At 45.1% G+C, this 24,788-nt stretch overlaps 1 protein-coding gene across 3 annotated transcripts in view; it reads left to right on the top strand.

Moving 5' to 3' along the window:
* tcerg1l (transcription elongation regulator 1 like) overlaps positions 1-24,788 on the top strand; it is an 88,030-nt gene that overhangs the window by 42,066 nt on the left and 21,176 nt on the right. Inside the window, exons 6-14 of one of the 3 annotated variants that reach the window (XM_085361689.1) lie at positions 7,197-7,254; positions 7,616-7,684; positions 7,764-7,839; positions 9,887-9,889; positions 10,074-10,144; positions 12,391-12,509; positions 17,691-17,842; positions 17,929-18,016; positions 18,448-18,550. In XM_085361689.1, the coding sequence (XP_085217815.1) occupies positions 7,197-7,254; positions 7,616-7,684; positions 7,764-7,839; positions 9,887-9,889; positions 10,074-10,144; positions 12,391-12,509; positions 17,691-17,842; positions 17,929-18,016; positions 18,448-18,550 (739 nt within the window). Of the gene's footprint in view, positions 1-7,111; positions 7,255-7,615; positions 7,685-7,763; positions 7,840-9,886; positions 9,890-10,064; positions 10,145-12,390; positions 12,510-17,690; positions 17,843-17,928; positions 18,017-18,447; positions 18,551-24,788 lie in introns of all 3 variants that reach the window. The other 2 variants (XM_085361688.1, XM_085361687.1) reach the window with 2 other exon arrangements.

The following is a 24,788-nucleotide window of genomic DNA, read 5'->3' as shown; positions in this document are numbered from 1 at the left end:
CCGGAGGCCGGCCGCGCGGAAGGCAGCGGCGGCGGCGAAGGAGACGACGGAGCAGTTCAGGAGGCCGGCCGCGCGGAAGGCAGCGGCGGCGGCGAAGGAGACGACGGAGCAGTTCAGGGGGCCGGCCGCGCGGAAGGCAGCGGCGGCGACGAAGGAGACGACGGAGCAGTTCAGGGGGCCGGCCGCGCGCAAGGCAGCGGCGGCGGCGAAGGAGACGACGGAGCAGTTCAGGGGGCCGGCCGCGCGGAAGGCAGCGGCGGCGACGAAGGAGACGACGGAGCAGTTCAGGGGGCCGGCCGCGCGCAAGGCAGCGGCGGCGGCTCTCCAGTGTCAGGCGTACTGGCCGAGGCCCGGTGGGCACAGGACCAGTCGAGGCGGGACCAGTCAAGGCGGGACCAGGCGAAGCACAGGCTGAGGCTGCAGCAGACGAAGACTCTGAGGCTGCAGCAGACGAAGACTCTGAGGCTGCAGCAGACGAAGCACAGGCTGGACCAGGCGTAGCAGAAGGTGGCTGGACGGGCTCCTCGGGCCCTCCAGCAGACGAGGCGTGAGGCCGGACGGGCTCCTCGGGCCCTCCAGCTGAGACAGGATGCCGGACGGGCCCCTCAGACCCTCCAGCGGAGACAGGAGGCTGAACGGGCCCCTCGGACCCTCCAGCGGAGACAGGAGGCTGAACGGGCCCCTCGGACCCTCCAGCGGAGACAGGAGGCTGAACGGGCCCCTCGGACCCTCCAGCTGACGAGGTAGATGGCGGCGTGGGAGCCGCGGAGTCCTGGATGAGCTCATCCGAGCTCCCAGCAGGAGCTGATGCAGAGCCAGAGAGATTTGAGACCCCTGGCTGAATGTTAAGCTGACCAGCGGACCGTACTGCTATCGGGGACTGGGCTACAGGAGCTACTGGGGCCTGCGCTACAGGCGGCACTGGAGCTACTGGGGCCTGCGCTACAGGCGGCACTGGAGCTACTGGGGCCTGCGCTACAGGCGGCACTGGAGCTACTGGGGCCTGCGCTACAGGCGGCACTGGAGACTGAACTGAGGGTGGCTGCGAGGGAGCTAACTGAACTGAGGGTGGCTGCGAGGGAGCTAACTGAACTGAGGGTGGCTGCGAGGGAGCTAACTGAACTGAGGGTGGCTGCGAGGGAGCTAACTGAACTGAGGGTGGCTGCGAGGGAGCTAACTGAACTGAGGGTGGCTGCGAGGGAGCTAACTGAACTGTGAGGGGCTCAGAGCGCCGGCGGCGAGAGTGCCGCTTCTTTCTATCCGTGGAAGCGGGCGGGGTGAGCGGTGGAAGTCCCTGGCAACTCCGGGGACCCCCAAGAGCCAGTCGAGTTCCCCGGAAAGAGCGCTCGTCCTGATCAGGAGCGAGCCACGGCTCCCTCCCGAACTCCTCCACTAGCTGTGCGCCTGCGGCGTGCTGCTGCCCCACGTGATCGACGTCCAGGACCCCCACAGCGTCCGCGGGACGCTTCGTGGAGGGCGAGACAGGACGTAGCAGTGCGCGACGGCGGCGAGAACGCCGCTTTCCCCTTGAAGCGGCTGTGGACAAAACTTGACTGTCCCTGGCGACCGGCTCCTCGTCCTCCAACCACATCCGTGCTAGAAAGACAGCAGGGGACGAGTAGTCCGATCGGGGCGGCGAGGGCGGGCGGCAGGTGCGAGGTGGGGCAGTTGGCGAGAACTTCTCCTCGGGGATGAGCCAGGGCTTCCAGCGGAGCTCGTCCTCGCGATACGCCCGTAATACCTGCTGCCGCTCCTCCTCACCAAAGTCAATAGCAGCTGGCATCTCCTTGAGCCGCGTAGTGCAGTCAGGCGATGGCGAGGAAGCGGAAGCCGATGGAGCGTGAGCCGAGGGTGTGTCGGCGGTGAGCCACACCGTACCGATTCTGACCGCTTCAGGCTCACGAGGCAGCGGGGAAACAGAGCTACAGCATGGCTCAGGCGACGGCTCACGCTTACCGGGCAGCTGCTGTCGCGGGCGGAGTTTGAGAGTGGAGGCGAGAAAGTCTATGATGAGGGGATGCAGCGCCTCCCATAACCAGGGGAATGCGGACACGCATACTCCGGCTTGGCGGGCTAGCTCAACCCGTTCCTCCTCCCCGGAACACTGCAGCCAACCGCCGCATAGCGACTCCACTGTCCGAATGATCTCCTGGTCTTGTGACGCAGGGTCCGGCATGGTCGCGTCGTACTGGAGGTCCGCGGAGGGGTTGTGAACTGCTGGGTCCATATCGTGGTCGTGTTCTTCTGTCATGGCTCGGCTGTGTGGCAGGCAGGAGGAGGACCCAAAATGCAAAACTCACACACACGGGGATGAACTCAAAAAGCAGCTTTATTGCTGACAAAAGATAATGGGAGATACAAAACTAAACTGGGAAAAACTAACGTAAAGCTCACCAGGAAACACGGGGGAATCACACACAGCATGAGGGAGAACACGACGCCGAACAGAGGGAGACTCAGACAGAAATACACAGAGGGTAAACGAGGAAAGTGGGCACACACGGGGAACACAGGTGACACTGATAATCATAACGAGACAGGGCGGGGTGAACTGAACATGACATGTAGAGGCACAGAGGTTCCGACAGGAGGAGAGAGAGCACGGGGAAAACACAGACATAACGGGCTGGGGAAACATGAAACAACCACAAAGGGAGACGAGGGCTCATCAATACATAGAGGGCACACAGGGGGGAGAGAGCCATGAAGGGAAAACACTTAGGGAACAACACAACAGGGCAACTCAGAAGACATGGCCTAAATAAGGAACGAAATACAAAAATACAAAGAACTAAGAATACTGGGCCCACATGGCCCAGGACCATGACACATCTGTATATATATGTAAAAACAACAACATCCAGCACGCCCCTGCGGGCGGTTTATCCTTCAAGCTCGGGTCCTCTACCAGAGGCCTGGGAGCTTGAGGGTCCTGCGCAGTATCTTAGCTGTTCCCAGGACTGCGCTCTTCTGGACAGAGATCTCCGATGTTGTTCCCGGGATCTGCTGGAGCCACTCGCCTAGCTTGGGAGTCACCACACCTAGTGCTCCGATTACCACGGGGACCATCGTTACCTTCACCCTCCACATCCTCTCGAGCTCTTCTCTGAGCCCTTGGTATTTCTCCAGCTTCTCGTGTTCCTTCTTCCTGATATTGCTGTCATTCGGAACCGCTACATCGATCACTACGGCCGTCTTCTTCTGTTTGTCTACCACCACTATGTCCGGTTGCTGTCTTTCAGTCCAGCTTTGTCCAGCCACTGGTAGGATTTCTGGATATCAGCCACCTCCTCTATCTGCCGGTGGTACATACCGTGCAGGGGCCTGTCCTTCCATGATGGTTCCTCGTCTCCCTCCTCTTTCATTGCAGACATAGAGGACAGTTACAAGTACCTGGGGATCCCGCAAGCGAATGGGAACCATGAAGAGGCCACTAGGAAAGCTGCAACCAAGTACCTGCAGAGGGTCAGGGAAATCCTGAGGAGTCAGCTGCACGGTAAGAACAAGATCCGGGCCATCAACACGTACGCCCTGCCCGTGATCAGGTACCCTGCTGGGGTAATAGGCTGGCCAAAGGAGGAGATAGAAGCCACTGACATCAAGACAAGAAAGCTCCTTACCATGCATGGAGGGTTTCACCCCAAGTCCAGCACCCTGAGGCTGTACGCTAAGCGGAAGGAAGGGGGCCGGGGACTGGTGAGTGTCAGCACCACAGTCCAGGATGAGACAACAAACATCCAAGAATACATTGGGAAGATGGCCCCAACTGACCGAGTGCTCAGTGAATACCTCAGGCAGTAGAAACCCAAGAAAGAGGAGGGAGACGAGGAACCAGCATGGAAGGACAGGCCCCTGCACGGTATGTACCACCGGCAGATAGAGGGGGTGGCTGATAATCAGAAATCCTACCAGTGGCTGGACAAAGCTGGACTGAAAGACAGCAACAGGACATAGTGGTGGTAGACAAACAGAAGAAGACGGCCGTAGTGATCGATGTAGCGGTTCCGAATGACAGCAACATCAGGAAGAAGGAACACGAGAAGCTGGAGAAATACCAAGGGCTCAGAGAAGAGCTCGAGAGGATGTGGAGGGTGAAGGTAACGGTGGTCCCCGTGGTAATCGGAGCACTAGGTGCGGTGACTCCCAAGCTAGGCGAGTGGCTCCAGCAGATCCCGGGAATAACATCGGAGATCTCTGTCCAGAAGAGCGCAGTCCTGGGAACAGCTAAGATACTGCGCAGGACCCTCAAGCTCCCAGGCCTCTGGTAGAGGACCCGAGCTTGAAGGATTGACCGCCCATATAATTATGCACAGTAATAATCACCTGCACACACAGATATCCCCCTAAAATAGCCAAATGGTAAATGGTAAATGGCCTGTATTTATATAGCGCTTTACTAGTCCCTAAGGACCCCAAAGCGCTTTACATATCCAGTCATCCACACATTCACACACTGGTGATGGCAGCTACATTGTAGCCACAGCCACCCTGGGGCGCACTGACAGAGGCGAGGCTGCCGGACACTGGCGCCACCGGGCCCTCTGACCACCACCAGTAGGCAACGGGTGAAGTGTCTTGCCCAAGGACACAACGACCGAGACTGTCCAAGCCGGGGCTCGAACCGGCAACCTTCCAATTACAAGGCGAACTCCCAACTCTTGAGCCACGATCGCCCCGTAAAGCTAACAACAAACTAAAAACTACTTCCAAAAACATTCAGCTTTGATATTAATGAGTTTTTTGGGTTCATTGAGAACATGGTTGTTGTTCAATAATAAAATTATTCCTCAAAAATACAACTTGCCTAATAATTCTGCACTCCCTGTATATGTATGTGTATATATATATATATATATATATATATATATATATTCTTGGATGAATACATTAGGAAGATGGCCCCAACTGACCAAGTGCTCAGTGAATACCTCAGGCAGCAGAAACCCAAGAAAGAGGAGGGAGACGAGGAACCATCATGGAAGGACAGGCCCCTGCACGGTATGTACCACCGGCAGATAGAGGAGGTGGCTGATATCCAGAAATCCTACCAGTGGCTGGACAAAGCTGGACTGAAAGACAGCACAGAGGCACTAATCATGGCAGCACAAGAACAAGCTCTGAGCACAAGATCCATAGAGGCTGGGGTCTATCACACCAGGCAAGACCCCAGGTGCAGGCTGTGTAAAGATGCCCCAGAGACAATCCAGCACATAACAGCAGGGTGCAAGATGCTAGCAGGCAAGGCATACATGGAACGCCATAACCAAGTGGCCGGCATAGTGTACAGGAACATCTGTGCCGAGTATAACCTGGAAGTCCCGAGGTCAAAATGGGAGATGCCCCCAAGGGTGGTGGAGAATGACCGAGCTAAGATCCTGTGGGACTTCCAGATACAGACGGACAAAATGGTGGTGGCTAACCAACCGGACATAGTGGTGGTAGACAAACAGAAGAAGATGGCCGTAGTGATCGATGTAGCGGTTCCGAATGACAGCAATATCAGGAAGAAGGAACACGAGAAGCTGGAGAAATACCAAGGGCTCAGAGAAGAGCTCGAGAGGATGTGGAGGGTGAAGGTAACGGTGGTCCCCGTGGTAATCGGAGCACTAGGTGCGGTGACTCCCAAGCTAGGCGAGTGGCTCCAGCAGATCCCAGGAACAACATCGGAGATCTCTGTCCAGAAGAGCGCAGTCCTGGGAACAGCTAAGATACTGCGCAGGACCCTCAAGCTCCCAGGCCTCTGGTAGAGGACCCGAGCTTGAAGGATAAACCGCCCGCAGGGGCGTGCTGGGTGTTTTTTTTTTATATATGTGTGTGTGTGTGTGTGTGTGTACAAGTAAATAAAAAAACATCTAATAAGGTTAGCAGCTCAGAGGAAAAACTACTCCAGTGCACCGAAAAAGTGGGTTTAGGTAGTTATATAAGCTCTCTGTCCTGTGAATACCTCGGGAGAGATAAGAGATAATCAAATGATGTAAAGATTTCAGTCACCTCACATTCTCCTCAGCTGAAACCTCAGTTAAACCAGCCTGGAACCAGTTTAAACCACCTTCACAAGCATCGCTGTGAAGTCATAAAACAGCAGAACCGTCATCTACATCCTTAATAAGGATATTGTCAAGTTTCGTAGATCGGACTCACGCGCAGACCACTAGTGTCTTCAAAAGGTGCATTTATTTACAGTGTTTCCTACAGTGGAATTCATATATACACATAATGGTGTCAACGGAAAAAAGGGGCCGGGGTTCCAGGGTCCAGGAGTGAAAGAGGCAGGAGTCCAGGAAGGGAAGGTTTCCATTCAGTCCTAGCACATCTCCTCTCCTTTCCTCTATCTCTCTTGCTCCCGTTCAGTCGCCAGGCACAGGGGAAGAATAAGTCCAGAGGCAATCTATGCACAGGCAGAAAAAAAACATTAGTCTCCTGGTTCAGACATGCTCACAAACTGACTTTACAAAATACAGGACGACTGACGCTGATGGCTCAACGATCCAGCGACGAGTAGAGCAGACTCGCCCTCTTAAGAAGGGTTCCAATCTTTCATGATCAGCGACAGATGTGCTGATCACCTCCAGGTGCGTAGGCCAGGGGCAGGAGCCCATACTGAGCTCCGCCCCGGCAGGAGAAAGAGAGAATGGAAGAGGGCGAGAGAGAAAGGGAGAGCACAGGTGAGAGAGAAAGGTAAACAAAAACAAAGCACCTGACGGCTGTCAGCTGACGAGGAGCGGAGACCATGACAGATATCAACCATCTATTCTCTTCAGTTTATCCTTTTCAGGGCGTGGGGGGGCTGGATCTATCCCAGCTGTCTTAGAGCGAGGGGCAGGGCACACCCTGGACAGGTCGCCAGTCTGTCGCAGGGCTAACACATAGACACAGACAACCATTTGCACCTATGGGCAATTTAGAGTTTCCAATTAACCTATCCTCCCTCCCAGAGTACCCGGAGAGAACCCACACAAACATGGGGCGAACATGCAAACTCAACCCAGAAAGACCCCAACCTGATGGTGGACTGACTCAGGACCTTCTTTCTGTGAGGCAACAGTGCTATCCACTGTGCCACAGTGCTGAATATCAAGGACTCACTGAAACGATCTGTGTTGTGTTGTAGATGTAATGTACTGTGAATGGACCGGCCTTCACAAGCAGAGACGCAAGGAGGCGTGGCATCTCATTCTACCCAATCAGCATCGAAGAGTGACATGGCTCCGGCCAATGATAAGCTGTGAAAGTAGACCAACACCACCCATTCAGGTGAGTATTTATCACATCAATGTTACAAAGTGATCAACACAATGAACACTTTTTGATGCAGATGTGCTTCTAGCTAGATAGATAAACCCTGAACTGAATTATAAACTTAAATTACAACCCCCAAGTTACCTCTCAGCCTGATGGCTGGTGTTAGAGTAAGAGGAGCCAGATAAGAGCAAGATGTCCTGGTTAGAGATGTCTTGAATGTGTTGAACGGGAGTCAGGGTGACCTTATACGAGATGAGCAGCAGTTTCACCTACCTGGAGTTTGGAGGAATTGCTGTTCCTGGTGCTGAGTGGCTGATGTGAGACAGGTGAACAGGTGTTGTGGTCAGAACCCATCTCTCTCACGGTCTTTCAGCAGTGTGTTTCTGGACCTGTTCGTCCCTCTCAGCTCTGCACTGAAAAGTGTCCTGTGTTACCTCTCCAGGTGAGTCTCCAGCTGATCTGTCCATCAGTTTGTCTTTCTGTCCATTCAAGCTGTGCTAATCACATCTCTTCTCTTTCAGGTGATCAAAGAAGTTCAGCCTTTTTTTTCTTCACAATTTTCTTCCAGATTCACTTTGCTGACAAACTACAGACACAGTAAGACAGCGTGTCTCTCAGTATGTCTCTGTTCATCTGTTGTTTGTGTAAATGTGTGTGTCAGCCATAAACAGAAGCACACTGTGTGTATGAAATGCCTTTGAGCCATGAGAGCAGATTGAAACACTGAAATCTTTGTTTACGCGGACGAAATCAACCATGTGGCAAATGAATATTTCACTGTTGATTATGATGTGCTGTATAAAGTAAATGATGGCCATAAATATCTCGTGTCCATCATACACAATAATTCACTCCTGTTTCTGTCTGTGTTTTTGGCACAGATACATAGATATGTTGAAGGCCAGGTTGAGAGCTTTAGCCAGATGTTGAGCTTGATGATCCAAAGCTCTTAGACGGCACTAGCTACCCTGTCTTACATTTGAGTCCTGGGACTGACAAGGCTATCTGCTGCCTGCTTCAGTGAGAGAGGGATGGTGCATGTTGTAATGGAAATTAGGCATTTGTTGGAAACTTAAAGAGAAGATGCCACAGATACTCAGCGAGAAATTAATACTTTGTAAAACTGCCATTCATACCACACTGATATGCAGTTCAGGTACCTCAGCTGGAAGGGTTATACATCTTTTATTTTTATTTTTCTTTGGCCGCCTGTCCCGTTTGGTTCTTTTGCCATCAGAATTATTGTCTGAAGGCAAAGAGAGAAGCCCAATGGAATTACTTTACCAAGTGGACCTTCCCTGCCTTGCCGTATTGGTCCATTTGATTGACCTTTGTTGTTATTATTTATTTATTTAATTTTATTTTCAGTTGTTACAGACGGGACAGACATCACCGGGGGGAGGGAGGGAAACAACAGAGGAATAGTGATGAAGGGCAAAGAAGGGGGGGGGGCAAAAAATGTATATCACCTGGATCACCTGTTAAGAGAAAAAAAAAGAGAAAACAAGCAAACAAAAACTAATAAAAAGCAATATAATAAACACAACACCATCGTGGTACTCTATGTGTATATAGCAGTAAATATTAAATATTGAATATTATTGTGCAGCATGTTAGATCAACAGCGTACAGTGTGCTTTGAGGTAGGAGGCAAAAAGGGTGTAGTTTTGAGGCATTGAAGATGATAACAGTGGGTGGATTATATTCTTAAATTTAGTTACAGCGCTTTCAGAAAGACATCTACTGTGATAAAGTCTACTATCCACTGCTGTGTAATCAATTACTGTAAATGTAAATGTTATGTTGGTCCCAACTTTTCTATAAGGCAGAGTAAATCAATCAATCAATCAATTTGATCATTTATTAAGTCATGTCCATGGCACAAAAAGGGTTGGGGGACCCTGGGTTAAATTATCCAGAGAGCAAATAGCCTAATGTACCTCTGAGGGTCCTGACTCTATTGCACAGCAAGTTCATGTTGGTAGCATCCCTTGTCTGTTTCCCTCTGAATGATTGATCAGAAAAATCTGCCCTACTTCTTTCCTGTCTACACCTCAAGGCAGATCCCATTGGAGTACAGATGGAGCTGTGTAAAATGTAAAATGACCTTCATGATCATTAGGTTTTTGTTTATACAGCACCAGTTCACAACAACAGCCATCTTAAGGCACTTAAAGCTGAAGGATGTTAAAAATAAATAAATAGCAAAGCAGGTAGAAAGAAGCCATCAAACATACTGATCATTTGCGTTTAAACTTCACCTGCTGTCTGACAGAGGTAAAGGAGCATGAAGTCATGAATCTATAACAATTCTTTAAAAAGTGGAAATCAATGATTTTAGAGTAGAACTCCTTCTTGAATCAAATCAGAAGTTAACCCTTTAGTTCACCGTGTTTCAACTCTTGAGCAGTAAAAGTTAGGGTGTGAGTAGGTTTGAGTTAGGTTAGTCTGCAGAGCAAAACAGATCTGACTTCATCATCCTGTCACTGATCGTTTCTGACATCACGCTCCCATGACCCATGTTTCTGTTGTCACAATGTTTCATCTTCTCACAGAGTATCAAACATTGAGCCTTAGGAATTCTGTTCATCTGTCACATATTTTTAGCTTGTTACATTTTTACTCTCACAGTCAAACTAGGAAGAGAGTTGTTACTGAGCAGATAAATTAGAGTTCAAGGGTCAAAGGAGAGCCACTTGGCTTGTTTGACTGTTTTCCTTGCAGTTCTTCAATGAGTTCACCTGTTGGAGAAAGTCTGTGCTGCCCAGTTCAGATCCAGGTATCCTGTATGGGCAATAAGTTTTATTTGTTTTGTTTGTCAGGGAAACGAGGAACGGGTGGAGGAAAGCTTTCCTATCAAGGAGCATTACTGCTGAGGACAAAGAAACCAGAAGACAGACAGGTGAGGATCCATTTAAATCAAAATAAAACTCAGATAATTCTAGCAAAATTACAACCTTTCTTTCTGTAAAGACACAGCTGTTTAACACAAAATCACCTGAAATGGGCATCTTTCCATTATCTGGGTTCAACATCAATCAGGATACTGAGTCACACAAAGCTGGCCACAGTCACACAAACCTGAAACCCAGTAGGCGACCCCCTGGCAACTGTAGGTCTCAAAGGAAATATGTATATTCCTAGACTGGTTGGTGAGTGGTTTTTGGAAGTTGTTAGGTTAAATGGGTCTTAAAGAGAAAGCTCCACCAAAAAGCTCCTTAAAATCGCTTTGATCATTTACTTTAGCCCATAGCTTGTCTAGAAGAGATGCACTTGTCTGCAAACATTCACCATTTACTTTAGGAGGAGCTCTAATGAAGCATGAGATAGGACGATGCAAAGTAGAAAAGAGAGAACCTTCTCTATTTTCAGTTTGTGTTACACTTTCTGCAGTGTCATTACCACTTAGGGAATAGTTTCAGTGTTCACAGATAAAACAGCATCCTACAAACTACTAACAACCACATCAACATGCTAGCAACCAAAGCAACTGCAAGGCGTTTTTTTGTGCAGCACCATATACAGTATCTCCTTGAGGTCAATTTCATTCTAGCATCTGCCAGTAACTTTACTCAATCACTCTGGAACTGGTCACAGGAGGGACATCAAATGAATGACTAATGTTCATTTGATGAGGGTTATAGATGTTTTTCTTTTTTTTTCTTTTTTTTTCTTTTTTGCAGTCTGAAACAGTCTGAAATAGGGATGCACCGATACCGATACTGGTATCGGGTATCGGGACCAATACTGTAAAATGTGTGTGTACTCATACTCGTAAAAGTTAACCGATACCATGAACCGATACTAACTTGTTTCATTAATCAGATGGTGGCATGTCATTTCTGTTGTAGTTCTTTAGATTGGCCACTAGGGGGACATCTCGCGCTAAACAGGCACAGGGTTAGGCGAGTCAGACTGGCGGCTCCAGATAAAAAAAGAGAAACTGGAGGCTTCTGTAGTTAGACTAAAAACAAAATGTCAGCAGTGTGGACCGGAACAGCCAACTTTAACTCAGGTTTTGGAAAAGTGATGAAAAATGTCAAGAGAAAATCCACGGGCAGTTAAAACAACAGAGGCTCTGACTCATTTTATCGCTCTGGATGACCAGCCAATGCCAGTCGTGGAAAACATAGGATTCTTCTCAGCACACTTGAGCCGCGATATGAAATTCCCAGCCGCCCACACATCAGGGAGATAATGGTGCCAAAACTTTCTGAAGAGGTAAAGACAGCAGTGTGTGCGCGATGTCAGTCCTCGGTTTAACGTCACAGTGGACTGATGATCCACGGGCAGATGGGGAGTTCGTCAGTGCCAAATACTTTCGTTATTTTGTTTGTTTGTTTGTTTACAATATGGACACTCTGCAATAATTTAACAGAAGTGCTTATTTTTCACTTGAAATTTTTTTGTGGTCATTTTTATTAAGATTTTATTTTTTATCGGCAGAGAATAAAATAAAACCTGTCTTTCAATTCATTGCATTTGTGTGTGTGTGTGTGTGTGTGTGTGTGTGTGTGTGTGTGTGTGTGGTAGAAGTATCGGTTTTTGTACTCTGTATTGGCAAGTACTCAGATCCAAGTATCGGTATCGTATCGGTTTGTAAAAATTGGTATCGTTGCATCTCTAGTCTGAAAGTAACGTCTTGATGCATGCTCAATCATCCAGGTAAGTTGATTCTGTTCATCTGGACGTGGCATTTTCAGTGGGAGAAACGTTTCGTCACTCATCCACGTGACTCCTTCCAACCTTATAAACAGTACCTTAAGTGTTTGTTGGTTTTGTTGTTGTTGTTGATGATGATCAATGGTCATGGCAATTTGCGTGTTACGTATCAAGGAACTGACCTTCCAGCCCGTTGTTCACCAGTGGGACAGTTTCAGTCATTGTGCAAATGTCCTGTTTATAAGGTTGGAAACTTGCAGTCAGCCGAGAGTGGATGAGTGATGAAACATTTCTCCCGCTGAAAACGTCCAGATGAACAGAATCAAACTTTTGGGAGTCTGAAAGTAAAGAATATGAAAACAGAATTCAAATATAGCCTTAGATTACTGTGTAAAGCCAAAAACTACAAACAAAAGCCCCATTTTTTTATCTATACTTTGATGCTTGTAGAGCAATAACATTGTTGTGTGTGTGTGTCTGCTGCAGTGTGTCAGTGTGTCTGTACACAAAGAAGAGGATGATGATGAAGAGGAGGAGGACATAAGAGAAGGAAGAAGGAAAGACAAGCGCCCTGTCGCCTCAACTCCTGTGCCTGGGTCCCCATGGTAACCATTGTTCTGTAACATTATTGTTGTTATTGATGATTATTGATTTTTCAGACATGTTTTAGCCTAAATTCATTAAAAATTCATCAGTGGCTGATCTGGACGTTTCCACTGTTTGTACTGTGACTCCTCTCTGGTGTTACCAAGGCAACCATGAACCGATGCAGTCGTCTGGTTGTTTTGTGTTTTAAAGGTAAGACTGCAAACAAAAAATACAATGGCGCTGAGGATGCTGATTGTACAGACTGTCATCTGTGGGTCTGAGAAAAATCATGCCCCTCAGTCTGTAGCAACTATAACTTCACTTTTCTGTTTTTCAGGTCATGTTTGTGTTACTGTATGAATACAAAAGTTGAATCATTTAATCACAGAATATTTGTCTTGTTTTATTAGAGAATGACAGAGCAGTCATCCATCTTTACCATTATCTTCCACAGCCACTCAGCTCCTGGATTTAGTTGAACCATTTAAGCTCCTGGAGTCGTGAACCTGAACTTACTGGACACTGTCATATGCCTCTCCCCTGTCCTGATTTATGTCCCTGTCCTGTCCATTTTCAACATTGAAGCCGGTGTACCCGGAGGGAACCCACACAAACATGGGGAGAACATGCAAACTCCACACAGAAAGAGCCCAGGCCTGATGGGGAAATTGAACACAAGATTCAAGATTCAAGAGCTTTATTGTCAATATAGTAGTATACACAGTGTACAGTGTACCAAAATGCTGTTTCACCCTAAGCCCCCCATGGTGTATTTATAAATATATAAAGGATATATCTCCAAGAGATATAAAACTAGGAATTAGAAATAAATAACATGCTAAATTTCGGTAAAATTAAGGGATAAAAAGGTACTAATTACTAACTATACAATTCTATACAATACTATAATGGTAACTATATAATATTAACTGTGCGATAAACAAAGACAGGACAGAGATAATACAAAGTGGAATGTGCAGTAGGTATTGAGCAGTGTTGGGACTAACGCGTTATTAAGTAACGCGTTACAGTAACTACGTTATTATTGTGGTAACGAGCACGGTAACTAGTTATTATTCCAAAATCAGGAACGCGTTACTCGTTACTGGGATTTAGATAGGCTCGTTATTCGTTACTTCGTGTGGTGGCTATCGCGGAGCTTCCACAGATTCAGTAACATTAGCAAGTGTTGGAGGCCAGCAGGTGGATGAGAGAAAGGGGAGGCAGAAGGAAAAGAGACCCGAGGCTGCCGCCGGTCCAAGTGTGAACTGAACTTCAGGTAAGAAGTTATGACCTGCAGTCTCTCTGGGTCAGATATAAACCAAGTTTAGGTGGAGTTTATTTTCGTCGTGCTGACTTTTTCCGTACTGCGTGCTAGCTAGCATGACGGAGTTTCTATACAGCTGGGTGGTGCTATGATGTTACTGATGTTGAACTTTATTTTGTTCATAAGTTATTAGAGTTGCCAGCCGTCCCGTCTGGTATTCAGAGAAAATATTACGCGTTTCTTATTGAGGTGAAAAGGAACAGTTTGTCCCGTAATTCAGCTACAATGGAAAAGGCACAAAGCTGGAGTTACTCTGTGTCTTTGCTGCACAGCTGCCTCTTCTCCTCTCATTCTCCCCCCTCTCTCTCCTGTTTCTACTTCAATCATGAAACTGATCAATGATCAGCTGATCGGCTTTTCTCTCGTTTATTTATCTCCCACTTTGCGCAAGAAAGAAGAAACCAGCGGATGTCGCGCTAAACAACAGCAGCACGTTTAAGCTTGATCAGCTGTTGTTAGAATTTATTTCATATTAATTTCTAGCATCAGCTGATGTTTGCTGGAGCCACAGCTGGAAAGCTGCTGGTCATGATGGTTTGGATATGTGGTGAGAGGGAAACATGAAGATGAAACCAGGAGATGTCCTTACTGAACCATCAGAGCTGAACAGGTGATGGAGAAACAGGTTTACTTTTTAGGTGACATGGATGAGTTGAAGGGAAGTTATGAACTGTTTCTGAGAGACAAATAACACCAGGATCCTTTTCTAAGTAGCTGACAGCTGGTAACTGTGCAGGGGCGGGTCTAGCAAAGTGTTGCCAGGGGGGCATGTAGGGCATTAACAGGGAGAGGGGGGCACAAAGAAATACTTTTCTTTCTTATTCTCATTTAAAATGTCTCGCTTTTAAAAAATAATTATCTGAATCTTACAACAAACGATTGATAGATTGATGCATATATACCATCAGAACAGTGAACATCACTGTCACAACAGTGTTTATTATCATTCAAAGGCTTTATGATTTTTCCTATAATGGTGGGCCGGTCTCTAGTCAAAATGCCCGGGCCAATTTTCTGTCCCAGTCCAGCCCTGTATGCAGCTCATCTGCAGTCTGGTGTTACCTGCATCTTCCTATTCAGAAGGCAGAATTTCCGAGTTCTGAGTACAATCGAAAGCACCACGACTGCAGTTTTTGTGTTGGATGTAAAAGGCGCACATGACGCTGTGACGTAGGCTAGAATCATGGCAGCAGTCAATGACGGTCCAGGCGTGGGATTTCTCTCGTGGAAATGTGCACATTATCTTTTCCTTTCTGTTGGTAGGTGGCACAGTGCACTGTGGCAAGTAAGCAAGCTAGAAGACTGGCAAAGTTATGGAAGCAACACATTAACAAGAGAATTCTGAGTAAAACCAAAGTTACTTTCCCTAGTAACTAGTTACTTTGAAAGTAACGAGTAACTTGAAGTAACTGAGTTACTTTTGAGAGAAGTAACTAGTAATGTAACTAAGTTACTATTTTAAAGTAACTTACCCAACACTGGTATTGAATACCAGTTTCAAGTTTTTGTCGTCCTTGCCTCTCCTTTCGAACCCTCTTTTTTGACTTTTGCATTGCACTCCTCATTCTCTTGGTATTATGCTCATCGCTCTTGTCAGATCGCTTAGCTGTTGGTGGCTCTGCTTTGTCGGGCAGTAAGTCTACCCAGTCCTCCCAGGACCTGGATAACGTCTTCCAGAGGTGGCGTGGATCACAGCAACCTAAGCCGTTTGCGACGCACTACGAGTAGAGACATGGTGCCCATGAAACAGATGGCTCTACTAAATGTAAGGTCGCTGGTGAATAAGACTTTTGTTTTAAATGGCTTTTTCCTCACCTCGGGGCTGGACGTTTTGTTCCTGACGGAGACTTGATTTCGCCCTGGTGAGTCGTTCGCCTTCTCGGAGGTTCTCCCTCCAGACTGTGCCTTCTTCAGCTCACCTAGGCTTACGGGCAGAGGTGGTAGCTTAACCTTGGTTTTTGAAAATAAACATAAAATTCGGCAGCTCCCCTCCCCTACCTCCCCTGCCTTTGGAGTTCAATTATTGGATATGGCCGATTCTTCTAAAACTCTACCGACCGCCGAAATACAACAAGGCTTTTATTCATGACTTTGCATGACTATTAGGATCTGTTCTTTTTAAATATGAAGAGAACTGTTAACAACAAATGCAACTGATGGAAGTGGAATAAAGCTGTTAAATGGAGAAGTACGGCTGGAGTTGTTGGACTGTAACAGGTTTCATTCATAACAGTGGCATCGCGTCACCCCCGCCAACGAACACCTCAGAGACTTCAAGCGTAGGCTTAGCCTCTACACATACATTTACATTCATATACATGTACCCAGAGTACTTCCATACAATACATACCCCATAATCGTTATACCATATTTAATAAGCAAACCTATTTATACTATAGTAAGTATATGTGTGTATCTACCCATCTATCAGTGATGTGGTTACTTTCATATATATCGATGTGCATGTACACGCCGAGGCATGTTTGAAAGGAGCTGTTAAGTGCACAAAATATGTGTTATTAGGGCTGCCACAAACGATTATTTTGATAGTCGACTAGTCACCGATTATTTATGCGATTAGTCGACTAATCAGATCATCATCATCATCCAAAATAAACAAAAAGTCCTTCAAAAATAAAATGCAGCAACCATCACTGGACGTAAAACTACAGCTTATTGCACCAGCAGCATCTGCTCTTATATAACTATCATTAGCTTACAGCTTTAAGCTTTTAAGGTGCTAACTAAAAATAAAGACAAGATGATAGTTTATTCAATTTTAATGAAATTTGCAGATTGTCTCGGTGAAGTTTAATAAACTCCTTGCTATCTAAAATATAACAGGACACCGGAGTATATTCTCCAGCATCTCACACTTCTGATAATCAGCTGTCTGCTTGGTTTATTCAGCTGTGTAAAAACTATAACTTTAATCTCAGCCAAACCGATTTACTCAGGAACAAATAAAATACAAAAAAAAAAAAAAAAAGCCAAACAACAACATTTTTAAGTTATCTAAGTGACTCATATATATTTAACCTGAGTCGCGAAAGACGGCGGTGGGTTTGAAAACAATTTGCCGGGAGTCCGGTGTTCTCACGGCGCTAGTGACCTAGCCCCCGGCTAGCTATCGAGCTAGTGGGTAACAGACGTCTCCGAAAACGTCGGAGCGCTTTTGAAAATATGCGGTGTCCTGATAAACTGAGCAGATATTTGAGGTTTACACAGCTACATTCTCGCCTGAAAATATGTTAAACGTTTATTTTGTGACCCAGAAAGAATAATAAGAGTAATATTAAAACTAACTAGCTACCGCCATTGTTGGAAACTGAGCTGGGCCGCGCTATGAATTCTGGGACACAGCTTCTTCTTCTTCTTCTTCGGGGTTTAACGGCAGCTGGCATCCTTGTACATGCTGTGCTGCCATCTTCTGTTTCAGTCCGTTATTACACTCTTAATTCCTGCTACTTATTCCTGCGTCTTTTGCGATCTTACAAAGCTTCAAACGACACGTCGACTATTAAATCAGTCGTCGACGATTTTGATAGTCGACGTAATCGTGACTAGTCGACAAATCGTGGCAGCCCTATGTGTTATACAGACATTCTTTTATTTTTTCGATCTTTTGTTTGTATTCTTCTCTGTGAGACTGAAGCCGCACATAATTAGCTTGTCAGTAAGGATCAATAATCAGAGATGTTTCAGCCCTGTTTGACCTCCACCCTATCAAAAGTCTTCATGGGAGGAGACTCAAGATGGTGCTCAGGGTAGATGATTCACTTCTGAAGATTGGCCCTTATCTAGAGGGCAGTGAGGCTCATAGTATGACCCTCGTTTCGTGATTCACCCATGTGTGCATGTGTGTCTTCAGGTGTGTGGTCTGGACTGGAGATGACAGAGTGTTCTTCTTCAATCCCACAATCCATCTCTCTGTGTGGGAGAGACCAGGAGAGCTGATTGATCGAGACATCAGCCGCATCATCGAGGACCCGCCCCATAAGAGAAAGAAGACCTCACCTTCAGGTCTGACCCTCACCTCTCTATCCTTCACCTGTGTCTCAACTGTCTCACTTCACTCTTTAACTATGGATTTTACATCTTCCTGACAGAAATCAGCTCTAGCTGTCAATCAACTGGTCTCCATAGGAATGATGAAGATGAAGATAATGACCTTAAACACAGCACCAAGAGGAACAGGTGAGTCTAAACGATGCAGGAGGTGAAAGTGTTTTTGTTTATTTTGTTAGTAAAAGTAAAGATGTTGCTTTGCTGATGTCATCACCAACCTGTGGCTCAAGAGATGGACGTTTGTCTTGTAATCGGAAGGTTGCCGGTTTGAGCCCTGGGTCAGACAATCTTGGCCGTTGTGTCCTTGGGCAAGACACTTCACCCGTTGCCTACTGGTGGTGGTCAGAGGGCCCGGTGGCGCCAGTGTCCGGCAGCCTCGCCTCTGTCAGTGCGCCCCAGGGTGGCTGTGGCTACAACGTAGCTGCCATCACCAGTGTGTGAATGGGTGGGTGACTGACTGAATGTAGTGCAAAGCGCTTTGGGGTCCTTAGGGACTAGTAAAGCGCTATATAAATACAGGCCATTTACCATTTTTACCATCATTGGTTCTTTATTTTTAGAACAGAGGAGTCGATGTCTCTCGTTCCCCATCCAGGAGGGGTTCAGCTCCTCCCACTGGAACTCCGGATCGCTCACTTCAAGGAAATGATGCTGGAGAGAGGGGTAACATTAAACTCAACACACATGCTGTACACAAGCACTCACTGAAGTACAATTACACTGAAGTACAAATGTTTCACTGGAAATACTGTGAAAACTCTCAGGATACAGCAACATTTTACAGGTAAAAGAAGTGTATCTACGTGCATGAAAGCTGGTGCATCAACGGGACAATTATAAACAGTCACTGCTCCCCGAACCTCTACAGAGAGAGCTAACAGTAGTGATCATCACGTCTGTGTACATTCCACCTGATACCAATGTAAACACAGCGCTCTCTATCAGCGGGCCCACATAATTGCAGGTGACTTTAATGAGGCTAACATAAAGACTGTGCTCCCAAAGTTCTATCAGCATGTCGAATTTCCCACCAGGGGAGAGAAAACTCCAGACCATGTTTACTCCAACATCAAGCGTGAATATGGAGCCATACCCCTCCCCCACCTTGGCCAGCCGACCACCTCTCCCTCCTGCTCTCCCCCAGCCTACACTCCCCTCAGACGCAGTGCCAGGCCCACCACAAAGACTGCTTCACACCATCTTTGAACAGAGGCGGGGGTTTACGACACCAACTCTCTTCCATCTATAATCCAGTTTTGAGATCCTTCCCAGACGCCTCAACGCCCACTCACATCCTGGGCCATCTGACCTCAGGAATTCGCATGATAAGGTGGGGCCAGGTTTCACAATGAACTCACCCGAAACTCTGGCTGATTGGGACCCACACCCAGTTTCACACCTTGGCTCAGGCGATTAGAGGATCATCAGGGGGTCCTTTTGTCCCTCTGTGGGAGGAAACTCCCACTAGGTTTAAATCTGGGACTCCCCACCATTTGACCTTAGAACTGAAGAAGCTTCTCGGATGAGAGGTGAAACGTCTTCAAGCAACTTAAAGAAGTCCAGACGCTTTTCTTTGCAAGCTCCTTTGACTACGATGACCTGGATGACTGAGAACCTTCACAGACATACTTCCGGTTCCTTGGTGTCCTCATCTCTGCTGACATCTCCTGGACAGACAACATCTCAGCGGTCATCAAGAAGGCCCAACAGCAGCTGCACTAAGGCAGACAGTGAGACTTCAGAGTGTAGTCAAGGCAGGACAGAAGATCATCAGCTGCCCTCTAATTGTGTGGATGCTTTAAGCATCCACACTATTGAGTTCCTGTTTCTCTTTATTCTTTATCTTTATTATTATTATTCCGGGTGTTTCCGTACACTTTTCGCCGTTAAACTACTTCCACAATTTTCAGCCGATTTTCACCGTTCAAATTTTAAACTATTCAGCTATTTTTGCTCTTTCCTGCTATGATTTTTGCTATTTTTAACTATTATACTTTTTAAAATATTCCACTTTTTTCCTTTAATTTGTCCCATTGAAATGAATGGGAAACTTCCAAAATTCTGCTAAATTTTGCTTGTTTTTGAAACTTAACTACTTCCTCATATTTTCACCTAGAACAACCATTCAAACTTTAAAATGTTCACAAATTATTGGGCTATTCAGGTATGATTCAGCTTTTTCAAATCTTTTACTGTTTTACTTTTATGCCTCTTAAAGTTTTGAGTTGCAAAATTGTGATTTTTCACAAAATACATGTGTTGTTATGGTTGCTATGCTCTTGGCTTCCAGTGTGCCACTGAAGGTTTTGCAATTTTCACTTCATGTCCGAACAACTTCCTGCTACTTGCTCAATTTTCACTCAACTTCCACAAATTATACATCAAAACGTAGGTATTTTTGCTGGCTTTCAGAAAATGTCACCATCATTGTTGTGGGATTTATAGAATTTTTGCAAATCTCCTCAGACTAACACAAGGTCAGAAAACTCTCCATATAAAGTGAATGGAGAGCTTGTTCAAAATCACCGCTGGATTTCTGTAATGAGAGGCATATTCGAATCGTCATATCTCCTTAACGAAGCAAAGTTAAGACATGAGGCTTGTCCCCGAATATCTTCAGACACCCCTGACGCTCACAATTCAAGAATTTCTTTCTCACCTATTACCGTTCTGAAATGAGTTGGACTTGTTTGAGGGTAGGAAATTCGTCCTTCGCTCAGATTTCTTCAGATTTCAAACTGTGGAAATGAACCACTTTTTTCTCTCGTCATAACTTTTTGTTGGATTTCCACAGAGACCTGAAAATTTCCATGATTGTTCACCAAAGCCTGCTGTCTCTTACGGTGAAAGAATGATATCGATACTCCAAATAGATTTCGAGTTAGAAAGCGTTGTTTGAGGGCAAGTCAAGGCAGTTTTTGCTTCGCTCTACTCAGTTATGGTGCATTACAAGTCAAATATCTTTAATAATTCATATTTTAATGATAAATTGTAAACACTGGAAGATTCCCCCATCTCTTCTGAACAAAACGGTGTAAGAATGACCGCTCTAGCCCCTACGGTTTGGAAATTATGGTCATTTGTTTGAGGGGAGTCCTCACTATGAGAAATAGGCTGCAATAATCCTGTGCCTCTCTGTGCTGCGTGTGTAAAAAGAGGCACATGTTTTGGCGGGAAAAAGTACACAGGCTCTCTGATTGGTGGATTCAAATTCAGCAGCTCCCAGGCTGACCTAGAAACTTACTTCTCTCTCCCTGTGCATTTTTTTGCTGATTTTTTCATTTAACAAGTATATTTGAGGGACCCTCAGCATGTTCAGCATTTTTTCAGCTGTCCATTTTGCTTTTCCAATTTTTCTGTTTAACTTATTACTATTGTGCTAAATCATACTATTTCTGCTATTTTATAAGATTTGTGCCTAATATAGTATTTCTGCTAAATTACAATATTTCTGCTTTTTATACTATTTGTGCTAAAACATAGTATTTCTACTAAATGTAGTATTTATGCTTAATCATACTATTTCTGCTTTTTATGGGATTTGTGCCTAATATAGTATTTCTGCTTTTTATAGGATTTTTGCTCAAACATAGTATTTCTACTAAATGTAGTGTTTATGCTTAATCATCCTATTTCTGCTTTTTATAGGATTTGTGCTTAATATAGTATTTCTGCTAAATTATAGTATTTCTGCTTTTTATAGTATTTGTGCTAAAACATAGTATTTCTACTAAATGTAGTATTTATGCTTAATCATAGTATTTCTATATATTTCTGCCAGGTCCCCAGGCAGCCAATCCTCTGTGAGGACTGAGAAATTCAAATTTTCAAATCAGGGCCTGCACGGCTTCCCAGCCAATCATATATGTGTCCTGAGGCATTCAAATTTGCATATTGGGGCCTTCATGGCTTCTAAGCCAGCCAATCATATCTGAGGGCTGAGGAATTCAAATCCACAAATCAGGGCCTGCACGGCTTCCCAGCCAGCCAATCATATATGTGGTCTCAGGCATTCATATTTGCATATTGGGGAATTCGTGGCTTCTAAGTCAACAAGTCATCCATGTCATATATCTCTAAAAATTCACATTTTAATGATAAATTGTTAACACTGGAAGATTCCCCCATCTCTTCTGAACAAAACAGTGTAAGAATGACCGCTCTAGCCCCTACGGTTAGGAAATTATGGTCATTTGTTTGAGGGGAGTCCTCACTATGAGAAATAGGCTGCAATAATCCTGTGCCTCTCTGTGCTGCTGCGTGTGTAAAAAGATGCACCTGTTTTGGCGGGAAAACGTAAACAGCCACTCTGATTGGTGGATTTAAATTCGGCAGCTCTCTCCCTCTGTGTGTGTGTGTGTGTGTGTGTGTGTGTGTGTGTGTGTGTGTGTTTAGTGGGAGAGAGAGGACCCTGCCCTTATTTGGCAGCATGTCATTGTAGGATTTAAATTGAATATAGTTAGACTGGTTGACTGGATTAGAGCCTGTGTTTGTGTGTCCCTCTGTGCATTTGTGTTTCAATATGCCTCCATATTTGTAATTTTGTAAGTTATTACTATTCTGCTAAATCATAGTATTTCTGGTACTTTTCGGTACTTGTGCTAAATACAGTATTTCTGCTAAATCATACTATTTCTGCTTTTCATAAGATTTGTGCCTAATATAGTATTTCTGCTAAATTATAGTATTTATTATTTTTATAGGATTTGTGCCAAACATAGTATTTCTGCTAAATTATAGTATTTCTGCATTTTATACTATTTGTGCCTAATATAGTATTTCTGCTTTTTATAGGATTTGTGCCTAATATAGTATTTCTGCTTTTTATAGGATTTGTACCTAATATAGTATTTCTGCTTTTTATAGGATTTGTGCTTAATATAGTATTTCTGCTAAATTATAGTATTTCTGCTTTTTATAGTATTTGTGCTAAAACATAGTATTTCTACTAAATGTAGTATTTATGCTTAATCATAGTATTTCTATATATTTCTGCCAGGTCCCCAGGCAGCCAATCCTCTGTGAGGACTGAGAAATTCAAATTTTCAAATCAGGGCCTGCACGGCTTCCCAGCCAATCATATATGTGTCCTGAGGCATTCAAATTTGCATATTGGGGCCTTCATGGCTTCTAAGCCAGCCAATCATATCTGAGGGCTGAGGAATTCAAATCCACAAATCAGGGCCTGCACAGCTTCCCAGCCAGCCAATCATGTATGTGGGCTCCAGGTATTCAAATTTGCATATTGGGGAATTCGTGGCTTCTAAGTCAACAAGTCATCCATGTCATATATCTCTAAAAATTCATATTTTAATGATAAATTGTCAACACTTGAAGATTCCCCCATCTCTTCTGAACAAAACGGTGTAAGAATGACCGCTCTAGCCCCTATGGTTAGGAAATTATGGTCATTTGTTTGAGGGGAATCCTCACTATGTGAAATAAACTGAAAGAAGCAGGTCTATGTCTCTGTGCTGCGTGTGTAAAAAGATGCACCTGTTTTGGCGGGAAAACGTAAACAGCCTCTCTGATTGGTGGATTCAAATTCAGCAGCTCCCAGGCTGACCTAGAAACTTAGTCCTCTCTCCCTGTGTGTGTGTGTGTGTGTGTGTGTGTGTGTGTGTGTGTGTGTGTGTGTGTGTTTAGTGGGAGAGAGAGGACCCTGCCCTTATTTGACAGCATGTCATTGTAGGATTTAAATTGAACATAGTTAGACTGGTTGACTGGATTAGAGCCTGTGTTTGTGTGTCCCTCTGTGCATTTGTGTTTCAATAAGTTATTACTATTCTGCTAAATCATAGTATTTCTGGTACTTTTCGGTACTTGTGCTAAATACAGTATTTCTACTAACTCATACTATTTCTGCTTTTCATAGGATTTATGCCTAATATAGTATTTCTGCTAAATTATAGTATTTCTGCTTTTTATAGGATTTGTGCCTAACATAGTATTTCTGCTAAATTATAATATTTCTGCTTTTTATAGGATTTGTGCCTAATATAGTATTTCTGCTAAATTATAGTATTTCTGCTTTTTATAGTATTTGTGCTAAATTATAGTATTTCTACTAAATGTAGTATTTATGCTTAATCATAGTATTTCTATATATTTCTGCCAGGTCCCCAGGCAGCCAATCCTCTGTGAGGACTGAGACATTCAAATTTTCAAATCAGGGCCTGCACGGTTTCCCAGCCAATCATATATGTGTCCTGAGGCTTTCAAATTTGCATATATGGGCCTTCATGGCTTCTAAGCCAGCCAATCATATCTGAGGGCTGAGGAATTCAAATCCACAAATCAGGGCCTGCACAGCTTCCCAGCCAGCCAATCATGTATGTGGGCTCCAGGTATTCAAATTTGCATATTGGGGAATTCGTGGCTTCTAAGTCAACAAGTCATCCATGTCATATATCTCTAAAAATTCATATTTTAATGATAAATTGTCAACACTTGAAGATTCCCCCATCTCTTCTGAACAAAACGGTGTAAGAATGACCCTTCTAGCCCCTACGGTTAGGAAATTATGGTCATTTGTTTGAGGGGAGTCGTCACTATGAGAAATAGACTGCAAAAATCCTGTGTGTCTCTGTGCTGCGTGTGTAAACAGAAGCACCTGTTTTGGCGGGAAAAAGTACACAGCCTCTCTGATTGGTGGATTTAAATTCAGCAGCTCCCAGGCTGACCTAGAAACTTACTTCTCTCTCCCCGTGTGTGTGTGTGTGTGTGTGTGTGTGTGTGTGTGTGTGTGTGTGTGTGTGTGTGACAGAGAGAGAGAGAGAGAGAGACAGATAAAGTTTCTTTAATGGGATGATCTCATTCTAAGATTCAAATTCAATATATTTAGACTGGGTGACTGAATTGGATCGTGTGTGTGTCTCTCTGTGCATGTGTTTCCTTATGT

The sequence above is a fragment of the Diplotaxodon limnothrissa genome, linkage group LG8, assembly GCF_057381915.1.
Source record: "Diplotaxodon limnothrissa isolate DT_005_m linkage group LG8, D_limnothrissa_male_GT1.1, whole genome shotgun sequence".
Taxonomy (NCBI): Eukaryota; Metazoa; Chordata; class Actinopteri; order Cichliformes; family Cichlidae; genus Diplotaxodon; species Diplotaxodon limnothrissa.
This window is presented reverse-complemented; position numbering and strand designations above follow the sequence as displayed.